At 37.7% G+C, this 20,050-nt stretch overlaps 1 protein-coding gene and 1 long non-coding RNA gene across 3 annotated transcripts in view; both read right to left on the bottom strand.

The window, feature by feature from the left end:
• Window positions 1-3,486: 3,486 nt before the first annotated feature.
• LOC127170689 (uncharacterized) overlaps window positions 3,487-20,050 on the bottom strand; it is a 62,649-nt gene continuing 46,085 nt past the window's right edge. For both annotated transcript variants that reach the window (XR_007828392.1, XR_007828393.1), the window contains one exon: window positions 3,487-12,443. This is a non-coding gene — a long non-coding RNA (uncharacterized LOC127170689). The remainder of the gene's footprint in view (window positions 12,444-20,050) is intronic.
• sox1a (SRY-box transcription factor 1a) lies at window positions 15,754-18,937 on the bottom strand. The gene has a single exon (XM_051118857.1). The coding sequence runs from the start codon at window positions 17,130-17,132 to the stop codon at window positions 16,122-16,124; it is 1,011 nt and encodes a 336-aa protein (XP_050974814.1). The 5' UTR covers window positions 17,133-18,937; the 3' UTR covers window positions 15,754-16,121.

The following is a 20,050-nucleotide window of genomic DNA, read 5'->3' as shown; positions in this document are numbered from 1 at the left end:
GTGTCACGTAAAAAATACATATCCTACCAGCTCATTCAAGACCTCTCTCTCTATATACTTACATATATATATTTTCTTACTACTATATTGATCAAAAGTGGCATTTATACATTTAAAAACAAGGCTTTTATTTCTAATAATTGCCATTTTGTTGAACTTTCTGCTAATTAAAGAATCCTAAACAGCACAAGTGTTTTTTTTTTTTGTTTTTTTTTTAACATTGATAATAATGAGAAATGTTTTTTAAACACTAAATCAGCATATTAAAATTATTTCTGACAGATCATGTGACACTGAAGACTGGAGTAAGGACTGAAAAAAAACTAGAAAACAGTTGTAATAAAATTGTAATAACTTCACAATATTACTGGTTTTACTGTACTGTATCCATATTCATATATACAAAAATATATTACAAAATGTGTGTGTGTGTATGTATATACCAGTCAAATAAGATTTTTTTTTTAAAAGAAGTCTCTTTTGCTGACCAAGCCTGCATTTCTTTATCCAAAGTAAAACAGTAAAATTGTGAAAAACTTTTACTATTTAAAATAACTCCTTTCTATTTAAATATATTTTAAAATGTAATTTATTTCTGTGATTTCAAAGTTGAATTTTTATCATCATTACTCCAGTCACATGATTCGTCAGAAATCATTCTAATATTCTGATTTGCTGCTCAAAAAACATTATTATGTTGAAAACAGCTGTGTTTATCTGAAACAGAAATCTTTTGTAACATTATAAATGTCATTATCATCACTTTAGATTAATTTAAAGCATCCTTGCTAAATAAAAATATTATTTCCATAATTTCCATTTAAAAAAAAAAAAACATACACACACATACCAGTTATGACAGCGAAAAACTAATAAAGTTGATAAGCATAAAAAACAATACAAAATGTGACAGTCATTCAGTGCTCATCAACCCAGACTCCTTTGGTTGGTTGTTTGCTGAAGACACTTCCTACAAAAAAGATGTTAACTAAACAATTCTTTAAAAAAAAACAAAAAAAAAAAAAAACATACGTATCTCTCTTGTTAGTACTGCTGTTGCTGGTAACATGGAGAAGTCAATCGCCCTCAAAAATGAATGAGTTTATTAATGTTGTACCAATAATAATGTGAGGGATTTTAATGTGATCAAATGCAGCTTAACAGCCTCACACTTATAGCTAAATTTCTCATTTTTCTCCACCCAGATAATTTTTTTCTTTGCTATGAAAGGACATGGGACTTTTTCGTACCCTGAAATGCAACCATCAATCAGTCGTGTTGTTTGGAGATCAATATGATTTAGTGAACTCTCACTCACGTAGACTGGGTTGGAAAAAGAGACGGTGGGAACAGGTGTAGTTTCAATACAGCGCTCATTATCCTTGAGTGATGACCTTCAGTGGCATACTGTACTCCTCTGTAATCATCCTTCACTCTCCATCTCTTTCTCTAAATGCTAACTGGAGCCTTTCAAAGCAGCCAGTGAAAGGCAAAATTGGCCTATTGAAGAAGTTTATTAGAAATTGATCTACTCTTTTCAACTCACACGGGAGCCAGAAGACTTCGAAAACTTGTACGGACATGACACGATCACAGCGCGGTCGCATTCACGCTCGCGGCCACCCTTTATTTGACGAGTCACCTTTAGAACGACGGGTCAGAGTAGCGAGACGTGAAAAGTCATATATCGTGTATGCGGTTAATTATGTTAATGTATGAACTGATTGATTTTCTTTGCAGGTTGTCTGGCAAATTGAGGTTTATTTTTACGTGCTTTGGCATTTATGTCCTATTACTGGAGCTGCACGGTATTGAGAGATATTCTACAGTAACGTTAATCTAACCGTATGCTCAAGGTTATCTCATGAAGTGGTGTGTCAAAGTTTTACCTGTGGCCCATAACACTCGATTCGGCTCTAATCATTAAACTTCAGGGAGCAAGAAAGAGGTGTGGGAGAAAGGGACAGATAAAAGAATCCATGACTTCATCTCTGCCCGTAGGGGGGAAAAATTCAGGTTGGCCTTCTCACAAAGGAAGGAAACTTTTCCATTCTTCTGTTTTGGAACAGAGTTTGTCTCATTTAAAAATAAATAAATGATACTTTTATTCAGCAAAGATGCATTAAATTGATCAAAAGTGACAGTGAAGACATGTTACAAAATTTCTGTTACAAATAAATGCTGTTTTTAAACTTTCTTCATCAAAGATTCCTGGAAAAAATATATTACGGTTTTCACGAAAGTATTAAGCAGCACAACTGTTCTCAACACTGATAAGAAATGTCTGTTGAGCACTAAATTAGCACATTACAATGATTGTTTTCCTCATGTGAAACTGATGAATGGAGGAATGCTTGCTGAAAATTCAGCTGTGCCATCACAGGAATAAATACAATTTTAAAATGTAATAAAAATAAAATAAACTCTAAAAAAAAAAAAAAGAAAAAGTGCTGCATGACATTAAAACTCAAGACTAATTCATCACTGGTTCTCTCTAGTTTTTCTTTTAGGTTTTTATAATGGGGCATTTTAACTGATGGGTAAAATAAGGTCTGTGGTAAACATAACGATGGTACGCTCAGTGGGTTCACCCAGTGGGTGAAATATGGAAAAAGTCATCAATTAGGTTGCTTTGACTCAGTGGTTGGGTTAAATGTATAACCCAGCCTTTTGAATAGTTTTATAACTCAACTATTGTTTACAAAAATACTATACGGCTGGCTTAAAATAAGCTAAAATAGGTTTTAAATTAAAAATCACACACATAATTACTAAAGGAAACAGTTATCAAAAGGTGAACATTAATTGATAAGCATATTAAAAAATGTTTATTATTTAATTATTATTTATGTAACTTATTAATACTTGTTCATTTATTCAACATATTAATAAATGTTCATTTCCAACCTATTTTGGGTTCATTTTAAGCAATAAATATAGTAATTTTTTTTAAGCAATAGTTAAGTTAAATAAAATTACCCAGAAGATTTGGATAAACATTTAACCCAACTGCTGGGTTAAACCACCCAAATCGCTGGGTTTGTCCATATTTCACCCAGTCCTGAGTTGTTTTTAGCCAGGCATTATTTAGAGTGTACTTTGAGATTTTGCTCTACAATGTAAATTACAAGCACCTATAGTGAAAACATGAATTTTGAAACAGTTATGTTTATTTTAAAAAAAAAATAACAACAACAAAAATAACAACAACAACTTGGGTTTTTAATACACTCTAAAAAATGTTGGGTTAAAAACAACCCAACTTGGGTTATTTGGCAACCCAGCGCTGAGTAAATATTGGACAGAACACTTGCTGGGTTATTTTGACCCAGCTGGTTGGGTTAAATGTTTTTACCAAACATGCTGGGTTATTTTATTTAAGCCAACTATTGTTGAAAAAAGTATTATATTGCTGGCTTAAAATGGAATGGAACTTTTATTAAGCAAGAACACATGAACAAAATACAAGACATTTAATTTATTTGGGTGAATACAGCATAGTTAACAATATTAGACATATTTAAACTTGTTTAACAATCATTTTAGACAAAAAAAAGTAACATTTAAAAGTTTTAATTTCAGTGTATTCAACTGTTTTCTGCAATCATTTTTTACCTAAATAGCGCTAATTATCGTGCCGGTGTGTTGCCGAAATCTGAGGTGAAGGGCTGCTGTTTGTCAGGGTAACTGCGAACTTCAGACCGCGGCCTCGCATTTCACTCGTAGCTAAAAGATGTTGTCACTAACTCCAAAACCTGTCCATAAACAAACAGTACTGACATTAGAGAACACATTTTAACATCAAATTAAATTAAACTCAGTACTATAACGAAACAAATCCCTTTATTTTCTGCAAGGCAAAAGGTGTTTCCATCATGCGAAGTGACCGCTGCTGACGCAGCTGACTGATATCTCATCCTTATGTTGTGTTGCATAACATAATACAATTTATAGCACAGTAAAGACGTTATAAATGAAATAAAATGTATACAAACCTTTATTTCGATAAAGGCGGGGTTGAGAACCAGTCCCTCCTGTAAAGAACACAAAAAGCCTGCACTCTGACTGTAACTCAACAGCTGGGTTGTTTCGCCAGAGACGGGCTCAACCCAGCGGCTGGGTAGAAAAAAATAATCCAGCGTTAAAAATGATAGTTACAGAACAACTATCCAGCACCTGGGTAAAAAGTATTAAAAAATAACCCAATAAAATGACCCAGCAGGCTGAACCCAGCATTTGGGTTAAAAAAATAACCCAGCATTTTTTAGAGTGTATACAGGAATGTTATAGGGGTGTGCGTTTGTTCTACAACTTAAATTGTATAAAGCGTTAAAGTATTGTCTAGTTATGTTGACCAGACCTTATTTTACTCATAAACCGCAAAACCCCACTAGGGAAATCTTGTCGAATTTAGTTAAAAACAACCCAGCATTAGGTGAAATATGGACAAACCCATCAACTGCGTTGTTCTGATCCAGTTAAATGTTTAACCCGGCCTTCTGGGTAGTTTTATTTAGCTCAACTTTTGCTTAAAAATGAACCCAAAATAGGTTGGAAATTAACATTCATTAATATCTTCAATAAATGAACACTGATGAATAAGTTGAATAAATAATAATTAAATGACAAACATTTTTTTAATTGCTTATTATAAATAATCACCTTTTGATTATTGCTGTGCATCTAGTAATGATGTGTCTGATTTTTAATTTACAACCTATTTTGGGTTTATTTTAGTAATTTATAGTAATTGCTGGGTTTGTCCATATTTCACCCAATGCTGGGTTGTTTTTAACCCAGCATTTTTTTAGTGTACACTGACTGTTTAATATTGCTCAGATGTGGTACAAAAATATACAAACCACATTATACATTACATCTAGGGACTAAGGTGGGTCTGAGCAGGCATGATTTATGGCTTAAATTATGCAATATTGCGTCTTTACACTGAATTAGCACGCAGTTTTACTGTTTTTACTGTATTTTTGATCAAGTAATTGCAGCTTTGGTGAACATCGTTCACAAACTTTAAAACAAACACCAACCCTAAACCTAGTGTATTTAGATCAAAAGATGAGAAATTGTTTTGATTCAGGCTGAATGCAATTTCAAAGTGCATCAAATGTGTCAGTATCTAAGGTCATTGTTACAAATGGACCCTCTTTAGCCGGGCTTTTGGTTATCATTAAAAGGTATATTTCACTGACCCTTGTATAAAGGATCCTGTGTCCATCACATTGATATTGTAATCTAGTGCATCTAAATGGCTGAGCCTGTAGATCACTCACTGTAAGGGATGTCAAAGGTCAGCTGCAGTAAGAGCTATCAGTGACATCCAGAGGAAACTGAGTCGTTGTTTCTTATGGTCACCCCCTGACCCCTCATTAACCTAATCTCCTCTGCTTAAAATAATCACCAACCTGTGCATGAGAGAGTGTTTGCCCGTGTTTTTGATTGAGAGAGACAAAATGCCTATGGATTTTTGTTTGCATCTGTGTATTGCGTACACTAAAAGATTTCTCGCCTAACAGTGTAAAAGGATTGGCTTTTTTGGCAGAGGTCTCAGGTATTGGCACTGCGCCTCAGAGAGAAATAACAGCTTTTCGTCAGCCCTGCAGAGAAATACTGCCACATTAGAAACAGAGGAACCACAGCAGTTTAAAACAGCTCCGCTGCTCAGCGTATTAAGTCCATCAGCCATAAAGTCATCATTGTGTTTAAGGTTACTCTTCACAGAAACTGCATTACTTTCTTTTTTCTGCAAACACATTAGAGGTGCAGGGCCAACGTAATACACATACTCACAAGGAGCTGACTGAAACAGAAACCAGCATGTGTGTGAATCACCACAGTCATTGCTCATACTACGCAGCTCGCACTTTCACTGAGAGTTTGGCCACAATGCATGTTTGTGTGGTGTGAAAAGAGTACTGACAGATTATTCTTAAGATGAATTACTTTTTATTATTACTAGTAGGTAAATAAAAAAGGAGTGCATCCAGGGAAGATAAAAGTCCACCGAAAAAAACATTTAAAATGTCAAGTTTGAGATGCGAGTCTGAAAACAGTGTGTGAACGCACAGAATAAATTCTATATAATATGGCCAGTTTATACTCCAGTTTATACAATACAAAATACTAAATGTTTTAACACACACCTATATATATATATATATATATATATATATATATATATATATAAACCCAGAAGGTCACACATTTGTAAATATAAAACACTATTTGTAAGTCCATCTGACGTTTTTCTTTAAAATAATCATTTTTATTTTTATCAGGCTCCTATGTATAGGTTTCCACCTAAGTACTGGTACTAAGTGCTGTCAAATCAAGTAATCATGATTAATCACATCCAAAATAAAAGTTTTATGTTTACATAATATATGTGTGTGTACTGTGTATATTTATATGTATACATTGTAAAAAATAAAAAATTGTTGAGTCAACTTAAAATAATTTGTTACCCTGCTGCCTTAATTTTTTTAAGTTCAGTCAACTCAAAAAATTATTAACTTGTTGACTAATAAAATATTAAATTGTTAACTTTGATAACTTAGATATTTGATTCAACTTAAAATTTTAAGGCAGTAGGATAACAAATTATTTTAAGTTGACTCAACAAATTGTATTTTTTTGTTTTTTTACAGTGTACACACATACATATATAATATAATATCGTTCATTTTATGCATTAGTCGACTAATCGCATGATTATTAATAAACCATTTAAATCATAATAATGAGACTTTAATTGCCTACCTAGCCCAATAAGCGTTCAAGTGCAAGCATAAAACTTGCCACAGCACACCGGCAGATGTAATGATTATGAATGTCAGGGGAAAAACAGTAATGAGGCAGCATTAACTTATTTATCAATAATTTATTGATAAACTAGTGCTTTCTTTGTTTTTGGCTAGATGAAGTCGGCGACCTGTAGGCCTGTATATCCGTTTCATACAGATTACATAATCTGAGAAATTGTTTTGAATTGGTTAATTTGAAAGTAGACATTTTGCTCTCTCTCTCTCTCTCTCTCTCAGAGAGACATGGAAGTTTGGTTATATTTTATTTTTTGGGGGGAGTGCTCAAGTTGACAGAGACGGCAGAAGGCGCATCCTGTTTACTTTCATTATTTTACAAAAGTGCAATGTTTTGTTGTTATTGTGAGTGCACACAAATAAACGTAGAGTCTTTACAGATTCGAAAAATGTATTACTCTTATCTGTATGACCAAAAATGACGGAGTATTTTAAGAGCAAATGATCGCACTGGCGCCTCCATCTGTCATGAAATGAATGTGCTACTATTTAGCTTCCACACTCCACTCAGACACTTGAATAGAGCACAGAAGATAAGTCATATTTGAGACTTGCATTTGGATGTCCTATCCGATGTACTATATTACCACATAGACCAGCTGTTAACAATCTGTATGTCACGGACTGCGTGACTTTGTCATATCCTGTGTTTCTTTTTCTGCGGCTAAGCGACTAATAACATTTTGGTCGACCAAGCCTCTTCACATGGACTAACAGTTAGTCGACTACTATATATACACACACACACACACACACAAACACACATTTATATATTTAAGAAATATTTACATGTGTGTGTGTTTAAATATAAATATACAAAGTACACACACATATTATGTAAACACAAACTTTTATTTTCAATGCGATTAATCGTGATTAATCGTTTGACAGCAATAAAGTAAACTGTGACATATTATGACCAAAAATTATTTAGACACTTTGACCTGACTATGTTTTGTTATATACCTTTCTATCAAAGTTATCTGACATTATCAAGATGAATTTGTTCTGACACAGTGTAACTCCGAGTTCTTGTCACATTTAATTACCATTTTCTAAACTATAGTGAATAAACTGTGTTAACGTGAGAAATGTTGAAGGTGTCTGAATAAATTTTGAATTGACTGTATATATATATACACATACATACACACACATGTATGTATGTGTTTAATTCAATAACCACACACACACTTACACACTGAAAGGTTGTTGGTCATTCTGATTAACCTGAATGTTGAGCACAATCTAAATGCGTTTTTAAGTACTAGAGGAAAGTAACCACTAGGGCTAAAAAACCTTTGTATATGGACACAGGGAGTCCATCTATATGTAAGAGCTGAAACAATTAGAGGGAAAGCTGCTTATTATTCACAATATAAGTGCAACCTTGCTCACACCAGGGGCTTGCCACTGCAGACCACAAACTAACCACAAACACATTCAAAAACAACACAATCTATATGTTTACTGTAGGTTTGTCCATTCATATAGAAGGACACCATGTATTGATGCCTGTTTTTCAATCCTAACATTGAGCGTATTGCACCGCAACACAAAAAAAGAACTGTATTTTGGAAAATGCTTTGAGTTGAAAAGATATCTGTGAGTTTTGTTTACGATAGCCTGAGTACATGTGCTGCGGGGGATCTCATTAAAGCTCGCCGTAGAGCCCCAGTCTTGATCTAACAGGCTCAGTTGTAAGGTTCAGTAGTGTTCAGTAGTAAGGTGCACTGAAGCTAGTAGAGACACACATAAGCTTTTTCAGCGTTAGAGGAAAAACAATAAAAATTATGCACCAAATTTCTGCGCATTGTGCCAGGAACCTATGCATGCATGAAAGTGAGTCTCTGTAATGCATGTAAGCAGACACTAGAAAGAATAGGGAAGTGTGAGAGAAGGAGGGACGGGGAAGTAGACAGGGGGGCGGCAGTGGCAAAGAAGCAGTTATACAGCAGACAAAAGAGGACACAGAAGCGGGAAGTAAGTTGCTGAGCTGGAGCACCCAGTGCTGCGAAAACGTGGCAAAAAGCCCCATCCCATTACAATGTCATTTCAGCCCAGCACAGTCTTTAAGTAATAACACTCAGTGGGGTGTGTCATTATCACCCCTAACCTCGCTGCCCCCAATCCGTCACGCAGTCCTCAGGGCAGGTACTTCAACTGTCAGCGACTGTCCACGCGGACTCCATCCGCTTCTACAGCTTTAGCCCGCGCCGCTGTACACGCTTCCATATCCTTGCCTGTCTTTATTAAAAAAAGGGGCCCATACAACCAAGAGCAACAAAATCAATGACCAATCCATAAACATCAACTTCTTTCATTGTTGTTTCTTTCTGTCTCTCCCTCCCTCTTTCAGATGTAAAAGCAACACAATCAGACACAGTCAAAGTTTATCCCATCACAAAATACAGAAGCACAGTGGGACTCCAGCAGCGGTAAAACACAAACAATTCTCAGGCCTATTTTCTGACCCCTGCTGAGAGGAAGGGCACCTTGTGAGATGGGTCAAACTAGATGCGAGAAAAAAAGTAATTTACAGTTAAAGTTGTCATTCTTTTTGTATATTTGCCACAGGTTGTTTTCTGGGTGCATATTTGATCTCAGACTGAAAAATGGGAGAAAGCCAAACAAAAACAAAGGCTGATCAGTACCAAATAACTAGGCTTGTAAAATGGCACAGTAAATAGATTTTTCAAATAACTACTCAAACTCTTTATGTCTGCATAAACGAATTCAAGTCTGTCTTTGTGCTAAAATACCTATTATGCACCGAGTGATATGCTTATTACTTTCTGTTCAAATCTTCATTCGCTATGACAGGCAGGACTAACATATTCATATTCTTTACGGGATCTGAAGCACTAACTTTGACCATCAATTTTCAATTCAAACAACTCACACAAGAGGCGAGGCTAATCGAAGTATAAAGAGGCGAAAAGAAAGCAATCCAGAGCAAACATTAGAAAACGTATTACTATTAAGTAGGCTACTAATAAACTTACTGACTTATATTTATTGAAATTTTTGTCGCTTGTGCAATAGCCCATAGAGAACCTATGCGGAGTCGCGTTCATTTCAGGACTTGGACAGCTCCTCAAAAACTTCGGAGTGCGTCTCATTTCTCTCTTCAGTTGTAGACTACGCCACAAAGCTATGGTTTCTGATCTAAAATGTGAACTTTTATGGGAAAATAGCGAGTATTCCAAACTCCCTTCCTGTTCGCACAGACTTCGGCTTACAGTAGCGTTGTGTTAGAAGTGAAGGAAGAGTGTATTGGGAGAGAATAGTAGCATTGCAGCTGCGCTGAGCTGTGAAATTCGCCGAACAATTGGGATCACTGTTCGTCTTCCTCTCGCCTTTCCCCTCAATTAGCATAGTCCGTTGTGGTTGATTGACTACCATAGCCGGGCCGGGTAAGTGCTTTTGTCCTCTAATCACATGAGGACAGCAGGGGTGACAGGACACAGGTGAGGCCAAGACTGGAATAGATTTATAGCATATTTATAAGGCTAAGCATGGGAACTGAAACATGCCTAAATCTCAGAGACCTTTGCCGTTTGTATACTTCAGGAATCAAAGCCAACATAGTCTTGATCTATAGACTGCCACAATATGGTTACTTCCGAGTCCCAAAACCCACGCAAAACGGCTTAACGGGACAATCCGGGGCACGGGAGAAACTGATTGTGAATGGGTGTTTGCGCCCCGCTGATCTCAATTAGCCCTTGTTGACTCTGCGGAGGATTAAATTAGCCGCATAAAGTAAGACTGAGCCCTCACTCAAACCGAGGAAATATTGGCATGTGTGCATGTTATTGTAAGGCTAAATATTTCATATTTAATAAATAATTATTTGGATAAACTTTGATTGTTGACAGTGGTTTCAATATACAATTACCTTGCAAAATGAAGTCGAATATGTATCCGCAGCCTAATTAAAAAAGAAACCACCAATAAATCTCCATATACTACAACCACACACGTTAGCAAGATAAATGTGACCCTGGACCACAAAACCAGTCTTAAGTAGCGCGGATATGTTTGTAGCGATAGCCAAAAATACATTGTATGGGTCAAAATTATCGATTTTTTTTTAATGCCAAAAATCATTAGGGTATTAAGTAAAGATCATGTTCCATGAAGATATTTTGTACATTTGCTACCGTAAATGTATCAAAACTTAATACGTGATTAGTGATATGCATTGCTAAGAACTTCATTTGGACAACTTTAAAGGTGATTTTCTCAATATTTCGATTTTTTTTTTTTTTTTGCACTCTCAGATTCCAGATTTTCCGAATAGTCGCATCATCAATGGAAAGTTTATTTATTCAGCTTTTAGATTATGTATAAATCTCAATTTCAAAAAGTTGACCCTTATGACTGGTTTTGTTGTTCAGGGTCACAAATGTGGTTGTAGGTGATGTTGACAGGATAAAAAACGAACACTGGACTCTGAACTGACATTTGTAAAGCAATTGCTCTTTAGTACAACAACATAGCAATAAACTCACAAGCTCACTTACCACTGCAGTGCTAAAACTTCACCATGACAGAATACACTAAAAAGCCTCCCCGTTTTTCATACAGCTTGAAAACTTAGACGAACACAATTTCAGTACTCTTTCCATTCAGGCCCATGCAAAACAGCAGGGATCTAAAATGCAATAACAGAAATAACTACCACGTAAAATTTTACTGAAATAGTTTACAAACTTACAAATTAAATCACTTCATGTAAAGTGAACAACGATGCAGTCTAAAAGAGAACTGAGCTACCAGTGAGCAAAAACTACGGGTTATTAAACTTCTGAGAGGCAACAGGAAGCGGTGGAAATACTGTAGGCAGATGCGTCGCCGCGCCCTGATTATTATTCCCGCCTGTCGCTTTGCTGTAATGAGCGCGCGGCCGACTGTTGGCGCGCTGATTACCGGTCCTTGGGGATCCTGTGTTTTTCCTGAGTAATTGATAGTTCGACTCCGCTCTAATTAAATACGCTGTCTGCTTCATTGATGTAGATTTTTCGCACCAGAGAAAATGAATTGGGCACGGTGAGGGAGAGCAGGCCTTTACGTTTTATGAATCGTCGTTAACCCCGAACCCCCATCTTACGCGAGTCACTAGACTGGACTATTCAAAATGCATATGGCAAAAAATGACGCTAAGAGTAGCTACAGGCATTTTAGTTCACTGTCCTGAGGAGACTGGGCATCGTTTTAATAGGCCTTCGGAAAGTTTCTCCTCCCTTCCCTTTGCGCTCACAAGGGAGAGGACATTTAAGGTGTTCTTTTCCCACCAAATCCCTGGCCGCTTCGCGGGACGCTTTGCTTTTTGTGTGGTCTCCCGGCTTGTCTTGCTCTGTCACTATAACTCTGAAGGGTTGCCCCGGTTTCCCGCACACCTGCGTGGCTGCCCGGTCCCTTCAGGAATTCGCTGGGGCTTGTAATCAGCTTTGTGGAGCCATTGAGTGCACGGCTCAGTGAAACTTCCCAACCTCACAGCGCGCTGGACCGCTGAATGGGAGTCACAGCGTGGGGCGCCTCTCCAAGCAGCGGGCCTGCCAAATTCCAGCAGAGTCTCTCACAATCATCCTTACACAGACCTCTCTGCCGAACACGAGGGCGAGAAAAAGAGAGAGGGGGAGAGAGAGAGAAAGACAAAACAGACAGTTAAGGTACGGAAGGCTAGTTTATTAAACAAGCAGTTTGCTTCATGAGCGCCTTGAAAATTCATACAGCCTTGCATTGGTCAGCTAGCATTTTTTCTTAGATAAAGCAGTCTAGACTTTTTGAGCGGCGGTCGTTTTATAATGGTAATTGGATTCTCAGTGATGCACAACAACACGAGAAAATCTGTGAAAAGCAATCCCATGGGTGCATCACTAAATTAGTCCACTGAATTAGCCTACTGTTTGCGCTTCCGAGCAATAATGACGCAATTCAGACAGAAATCGTACCGAAACTTACAGGGCTGATTTACATGCGACAATACCCGGGCCCCTGGTCTGTGTGTCTGCCGCGGTTAAAAGGGACTGTTGGTCACGGTGGGGAACAAATAATTTATAATTAGCTGAAAGACCACAACATTTTGGCGAATAAAAGTTTGAACAAAGTTGCTTTTTCGTGGCGTTCTGCATACATGCTTAAATTACTGCTCCGGAATCGCAGGCTGCAGAAATTACGGCGCAGCATCTCGCCTCTTGGAAGGGCGCAGGATTAAGAGGCAGCAAGATTGTTAAACATGTCAACGTGTAATTGCACGATAAGGCCCTCGCGAGGAATTTATTGGCCCAGTTGCTATTTCTATTCCTCCCTAATCTCGTTCAGCACATTCGTTCCGTGCAATCTGTCTCCGTAATCTTCTGTGACAGAGCAGCGACCAATAGCAGCGTACCGGGTTTTTTGGAGAAGGGAGAAAATATGCAGAGGCGTGATAAAGTGATGCTAATTATCCCCATTTAGGACAGCGAGTGCAAGAGATCGGGAGTTTTCGTACGAGCCAGCAGTGTTGATGGCTTCCCAGCACAGAATATATCGGTGGCTACAAGATAAGGGTATCGCACGTTGAGACGATTTATTGGTTCGAGTCCACCGCCACCCCTCCCACCTCGCACTCCATCCCATCCTTTTCACCCATCCCACCCCGCGTGCCTTCCCCTCTTTTGGCGGGGTAGTAAATTATTTTGGTTAAATTTACCAGAACGCTTCTCTTTAACCTGGCAAGTGCCGTGACTCGGTTCTCCGCCTCTCTATTTTCGGCGCTAATCCGTGTAGTTTTTCATCTGCAGATAAATACAAATGGATTCTGAGTGGACCTTCTCGTGTAATGTCAATAGTTTGAGGAGAAAGGAACGTGTGTGTTTAGAATCATGGACAGTTTAATTACGTTTAAGCCTAAGATTTTCATTTAAAAAATATTAACTATGAGAATAACAACTAATTCAGACGTCTGTTGAAAAAATATTTAAGGTCATGCCGCACCAAGATCATTTCATTTATGATGTACCCTATATTGCAGTTATAAGACTCCTGATCTTGTTCTGCTTCATATTTACTTCAAGTGTGTGAAGTGGCACTTGCAGACTTGCAGGCCTCACATGCGCATCCCAACGAGAAAAAGGACGTCTGGTGCCAACGTGTGTTGCGGCTTCGCACTTCTGACACTTGTTGCTAAACTAGCCCCAGGGAGACAGCAGGTAATTGTAATAACCCTTGACTCTCTGTCCCAGAGGTCAGCGTCTCTGCTGGCTGATCCCGGTTCCTGTTAAATATCATTCTGTCTCTGCTTCAGATCATATTGTGTCCAGCCACAAAGGTTTTATAATAACGACTCAATACTTCACATGCAGGGAATCAAGAATTAATAACTAACTCAAAACAAACGAACTAGTGAATAACACGAAATTAACACGTTTACACTTTTTATATAATCAGAGAGTACGGACAGTGTACAGAAATACGCAGTTTTTATTAATCGGTGGGCCTACTCAAACACATATTTTATGTGAATTATATAAAATCTAATTTTAAAAGAGAAACGTGGGCTCTTCATTACACGAAATAACGAAAACATCTCGAGTAACAAAAATAGCTACAATTCGTTTTTAAACACGGAAGTGTACTGTTCACACATAGGTGAATTACTTTTCAAAATTAATTTTTTACACAACAAAATCTACCCCTACACAACTGACTCATTACTAGCCAAATTATAGCTCTTATGGTTAAAAAGAGAGGTAAAAAAGCCAGTTAAACAAAATATGAACTGAACTGTAAATATTTTTTAAGATAGACGAAATGACAGTTAATCCAATTTCAGGGCACAAAACGTGGAGCAAGTTGTCAAACCAGCCCTTGCCTAAATGATACACATATAATGATAGTTTGTTTTCATGCTTCAAGTACTCAGAATTATACACCTTGGGTAGCAATCAAAGTCTACAATGGAAGAAGCAATGGTGAACTGAGTGCAGAGCGACAACCTAATTAAGTAAACAAACAATTCAAATTATAAATAAACATAGATCTGAAGTCTTGCATCTTTAGTATAAAACACTGAAATTTTGCATGGCGAATTTAACAATATTCAAGTAGGTCATCCTATTTTATTAATGCAATACAATAATAACTATTAGTATTCGCTTGCGTGTGTGTGTTTTTACTATCTTTATGTATTTTTAATTACTGTTTATATATTATTAATTTACCAAAGCAGACGGCAGGTTATAAAGGGCATCTGCGCTTGAACTAATGACAAAAGTATGACATGAAAAAATGTCACACACATTTAAATCACATTTAAAAAAAAGTACATTTTAAAAAAAATTGAAGGCCTATATAAATGTTCCCTTATCTAATGCATATTAATTGTAAGAAATTATTCACGTTCCTGACGGGTAAGATCAAGTGTGACCTATTTAGAAAAACGTTTTCCCTGTTTTGATGCTTTTAAAGATCTCATTGGCAGCACGTTGTAAAATACACAGAAATAAAATAAAGGTCTTAAAGCAAAATAAAGCATTAGTAAGATTTCCCGACTGTTGTTTTTTTTTTTTTTTTTTTTTTTTTGTCTCCAGTCAACGAAGAGAAAGTGTCCACTAGATAATAGTGTAGTAAATCAAACACATATTAAATGACAAAAGTCTGATGAATTAGGTAACAAAACTAAGACCAATTTAGAGCAGAGTAACTTTTTCTCCAATTTTATTTAGACCATGAATCAACGCAAGGTTAAGATTTGAACTGGCAGGAATGCATGTCATAAATTATGTACAGCAGCAGTGACGTGCCAGTCTTTTGAAATATTAAAACTTATTCACAATTTACAAGAAATATTACAACATAAATCTGGTACATTAATTCACGTGTACAAACGTTTTGGTAAATGTAATAAGCAGGAAACTCTTTATGGGCTCTCAAAAAAACATTTCATTGAGTTATTCACGCTAGACTTTTGTTATTATCAACTCAAAAGTCAATTTGCACAGAAACTTAAATATTTAAAGAATAACAGTAGGTCGCAAATTTCTTGGCGTGGCAAGAAACGCTGTCAGAATCATTTTTAAAGTCGTCATCTTGAAACAATGTTTCACTGAAAGTGATACATTTGATAAGATCTCAGTTGCTCTTCGAACTGCAATCGAAACAATATTTACCTTTTAATTTACAAGAACATCATAAAACATTCTGTACAAAAGTAGTTCAATGACAATCTAAAAAAAGAGGTAAATATTTTTGGTGGAGTGTTTCTGAATGCGCGTTACCCATCACTTTCCATCAGCTGTTTCAAATATGCGTCAAGGGGACAGTTCCGTTTACTCCGGCAGTTGTGCTCTGATAGTGCTGCGGTAAGGCATGCAGTCTGCTCTGCACAGACGGATCCCCGGACTCGCCGGTCGGTAAATACATGCTAATCATCTCTCTCAAGTCTCCGGGGCAGGGGCCTCGGGAGTGCGTGGTAACCGGAGGGCTTATATTGGGTTCGGACTTGACGAGCGAGCTCAGCGTACCGATGGCGGCAGAAGATGCGACGCTGGAGTTTTGATGCTGCGTGTACGAAATCCCACCGTAGCCGGACGGAGAAGCGCTCATGTAGCTCTGGGAGTTCGAGATGGGGCTGTACTGAAGAGCAGTCATGTCGTAGCGGTGCATGGGCTGCGGGTTGTGCGGGTGATGGTGATGAGCGTGGTGATGGTGGGAGCCACTGCCTGGGTGCTGGCTGTAAGCGAGCTGCGCCTCCTGCATCATCGCAGCCGCTGCCGCCGCCGCGGCCACCTGGCCGGAGTAGGTGCCGTTCGCCCAGCCGTTCATGTGCGCGTAGCCAGCGCCGGCCGAGCCTCCGTGACCCCCAGGACTCTCCAACCTCTGGCCGACCCCTGCAGGACTCATCCCGACCCCACCACCCGCACCGCCGAGCAAGCCGCCAGCCAACGAGTACTTGTCCTTTTTAAGCAGGGTCTTGGTTTTGCGCCTCGGTCTGTATTTGTAATCCGGATGCTCCTTCATGTGCATGGCTCGCAACCGCTTCGCCTCGTCAATAAAGGGCCGCTTTTCAGCCTCTGACATCACCTTCCACTCAGCACCGAGTCTTTTGCTAATTTCAGAGTTGTGCATTTTGGGGTTCTCCTGAGCCATTTTCCGGCGCTGGCCCCGGGACCAGACCATAAAAGCGTTCATGGGTCTCTTTACGCGGTCTTGGTTGGCTTTGCTCCCCGAGTTTGGACCCGTTTGCCCCGGATTCGTGTTGGTTTGGGGTCCCGGGGAATGAAGGTCCGTTTCCATCATCATGCTATACATTCAAGTGGCTTAAAAGTTCTCAGCTAGCAGAGAAAAAGCATGAACTTTCGGCGCTCTGTAGTCCGCTCGAAGCAGGTGCCTCACAAGCCGGTGGAGCTCCGGTGAAATGTGGAATTCAGCTTATTCCCAAGCGTTTGCTGTTAGTTTCGGGGTCTCTTTTTTGCTCCTGTAGCCTGGTTAGTGGCGTGTCCGACTGCCGTTTCACATCCACATTAATTGAACGTGCATTTGAGTTACTTTTCCTAGTGGAGTTGAAGAGTTAGTTAAAGCGGCGGCCATATGATGCGTTTTGACAGCGATTAAAATGAGCGAGCGGCCAATGGCGTTCCAGTGAGGAGCGATTTGCATGGAGTTCGCTAGAGTGACGTAGACAACGAGGAAAGAACTAGTAGGCGGGGTGCACGAAGGGTCAACACCGCCCCCTCTAAACTAGAGTAAATACTGAGGTAGCAGTTTGAGCCTCTTCAATGGTTGCAATAAATGAACAAGAGGACAAATGGCAGATTTTATCCATTTAGATGACATTACAAGATACGATCTAATTCTTTATAATAACTGTAATAGCTCCAATGCTACCCTTGTGACGTCTTGCCAAATCTTTGTGTGTACAGGATAGCCAACTACTTGTCAGCTATGCTGAAACAGTTTACTGCATGCTGAATGTCTGTGATTATAAAACGGTTAAATGGAAAATCAGTCGAAATGAATTTCTCATAAGTGCACTTTCTAAAATAGGATGTCAAAAACGTCAAACCACCGTCATTTCACTTCGCATTCGATTACATCTTTTTTGCCAAAGATAATCAACACACAGTTCACACTTACAACTTTATAATTAGTTATTCTTTGAGTGAAACAATATAAAATCACATTATTTTAAGAGGTAAACAACATGATTTTAAATAGGGGTTCCTAAATCGAGGACACTGCCGTCTGGTGGTGTACTGCTAAGATTTTGAAGCGCGTAAAAAAGACGACTGTAAATTGAAATATGGAAATCTCTGAAACTGTAAACTAGTCTTGAAATAAAAAGGCAACAGTAGTGTCTAAATCAAAATCAGACTTTATTTAACTAGAGCGACGATAATTGTACAACATGTAATCCAATCGCATGACCGATCAGAAAACTGTTAATGAAAGACCCCACAAAATATTTTCCTGCCCTGGACCGCGAAACTATTATTTTGCCATCAAGTTTGATTTTAAGACGCATACGATATATAACTTGAATATATATTCCGTAGGAATGTTGTCATATTATTGAATAGGCTACTATATCAAATAAACAAAAACATGTTTTGACAAAAGGTAAGTGCTTTTCATTGCCCTCGTAACAATAGTTTAAATACAGTTTTTCATTTACTCGATGGTGTCTAGCCACTCATTTTATGCTGATAAAATAATCATTTTATTTGCTATGAATTTTAATAACAAAGATATAATTTTGAGAAATGCAATAATTTTATTAAAAATACTTAAGATGGCAAATCAATAAATATAAAAGGTTTTTACAAAGTATTGTTTTTTATTTATAATGTGTTTTGTTTTAAATATGCCCACACCAAAGCAAGCTCCACCAGCACTGAGCAATATGACCAATATATAATACTATTTAGTATAGTACTTATTTGACTTTTTAATTTAAACCATAAAAAATGCCATACAGGCTAACCATAAAATGTTAATTTGAATTTAATTCAAAATGTTTAATTATAACACAAAATGTTTTGTTAGTTTTATGGTAAAGATTACGCTGATTTAATAACAATGCATTTTTATTTCATTTTATTTAATACAATAAATCGTCTTTCGGATTAGAACGCTAAAGCACATTGTGACCCTCCTGGAACAACGTACCTTGTCAGTTCTCATTTTGCTCCAGTGTCGCGCTCTTCACAGAGTCTTTGTTTTGCGCGCGCTGGGGGCAATAGGGCACTGTTAGCGCACGTGCGAGAGCTGGGGTTACAGCAGTTCTCCAAAACACACACGATTGTAGGCAACAAAAAAAAAAAAAAAAAAAAAAAATTACAGACATGTCCTCGTCATTTGAAAAAGAACGAAAAAGTTCTAAAAGTACAAATGAAGTGACAGTTTAATAGTTGTCACAGGTGTTTGCCATCGCCCAGTTCACAAAACATTAGGGGATGGGGGATGGAACGAGGGGACGTGAATATAACCTGCTCTATGTAATTCATGATCCCAAAAAAATCAAGCGAAATGGGAACTGATTATTAAAATGATCACATTTAATAAAACAAATACAATTTTGATATTTGTAGTCCAGGTGAGCTTTCAATGTGTGTATAACTGTTCATTACAATCAAAGCATTTCACTGCAAAATTAAAGCGTGCTAAACTTGTTTGTTGCTGTAGACTTGTTTAACCTAATTTGATTGTTTAAGTCCTTTGTGTGGCTTTACTTGACTTAACAAGGGCTGTGGTAAGACGATGGCTTAGACGCTTGAAAATGATATCCCGTTAAACAAACGATAGTGACAAACTGTTGATCAAAACTCCAACTGAAAGCTATTTTCCTATAATAGTCACACGGCCTAAGTTATTTTTATTTACTTTTACAGAGAGACAAAACGTTTATTCAGCATTATATATATCTCAAATATTTTAATATAGATATTTAAGTCATTTAATTAAATACCTTTCTGAATTCAAACTTTGAACTTAGTTTAAATATTATTTTAAATAAAAATATAAATTTGCGGAGCAGTGAGCTGGTTTGCCCTTGCAGGTTGTCTTTTAAAGCTGCAAATGTAAAAAGAAAAGCGGTCCAAACTGGCTGACTTCCATCAAGAATTGTTCCCGCTTAATGCTGTAAACACGAACGCGTGTTATAGTCTTTGGATAATTATTTGTAAGTCATCCGATAAAATGCGACCGACAGGTAGTCTGAAATACATCTC

This window comes from Labeo rohita, chromosome 9, assembly GCF_022985175.1.
Source record: "Labeo rohita strain BAU-BD-2019 chromosome 9, IGBB_LRoh.1.0, whole genome shotgun sequence".
NCBI classification, from domain to species: Eukaryota; Metazoa; Chordata; class Actinopteri; order Cypriniformes; family Cyprinidae; genus Labeo; species Labeo rohita.
This window is presented reverse-complemented; position numbering and strand designations above follow the sequence as displayed.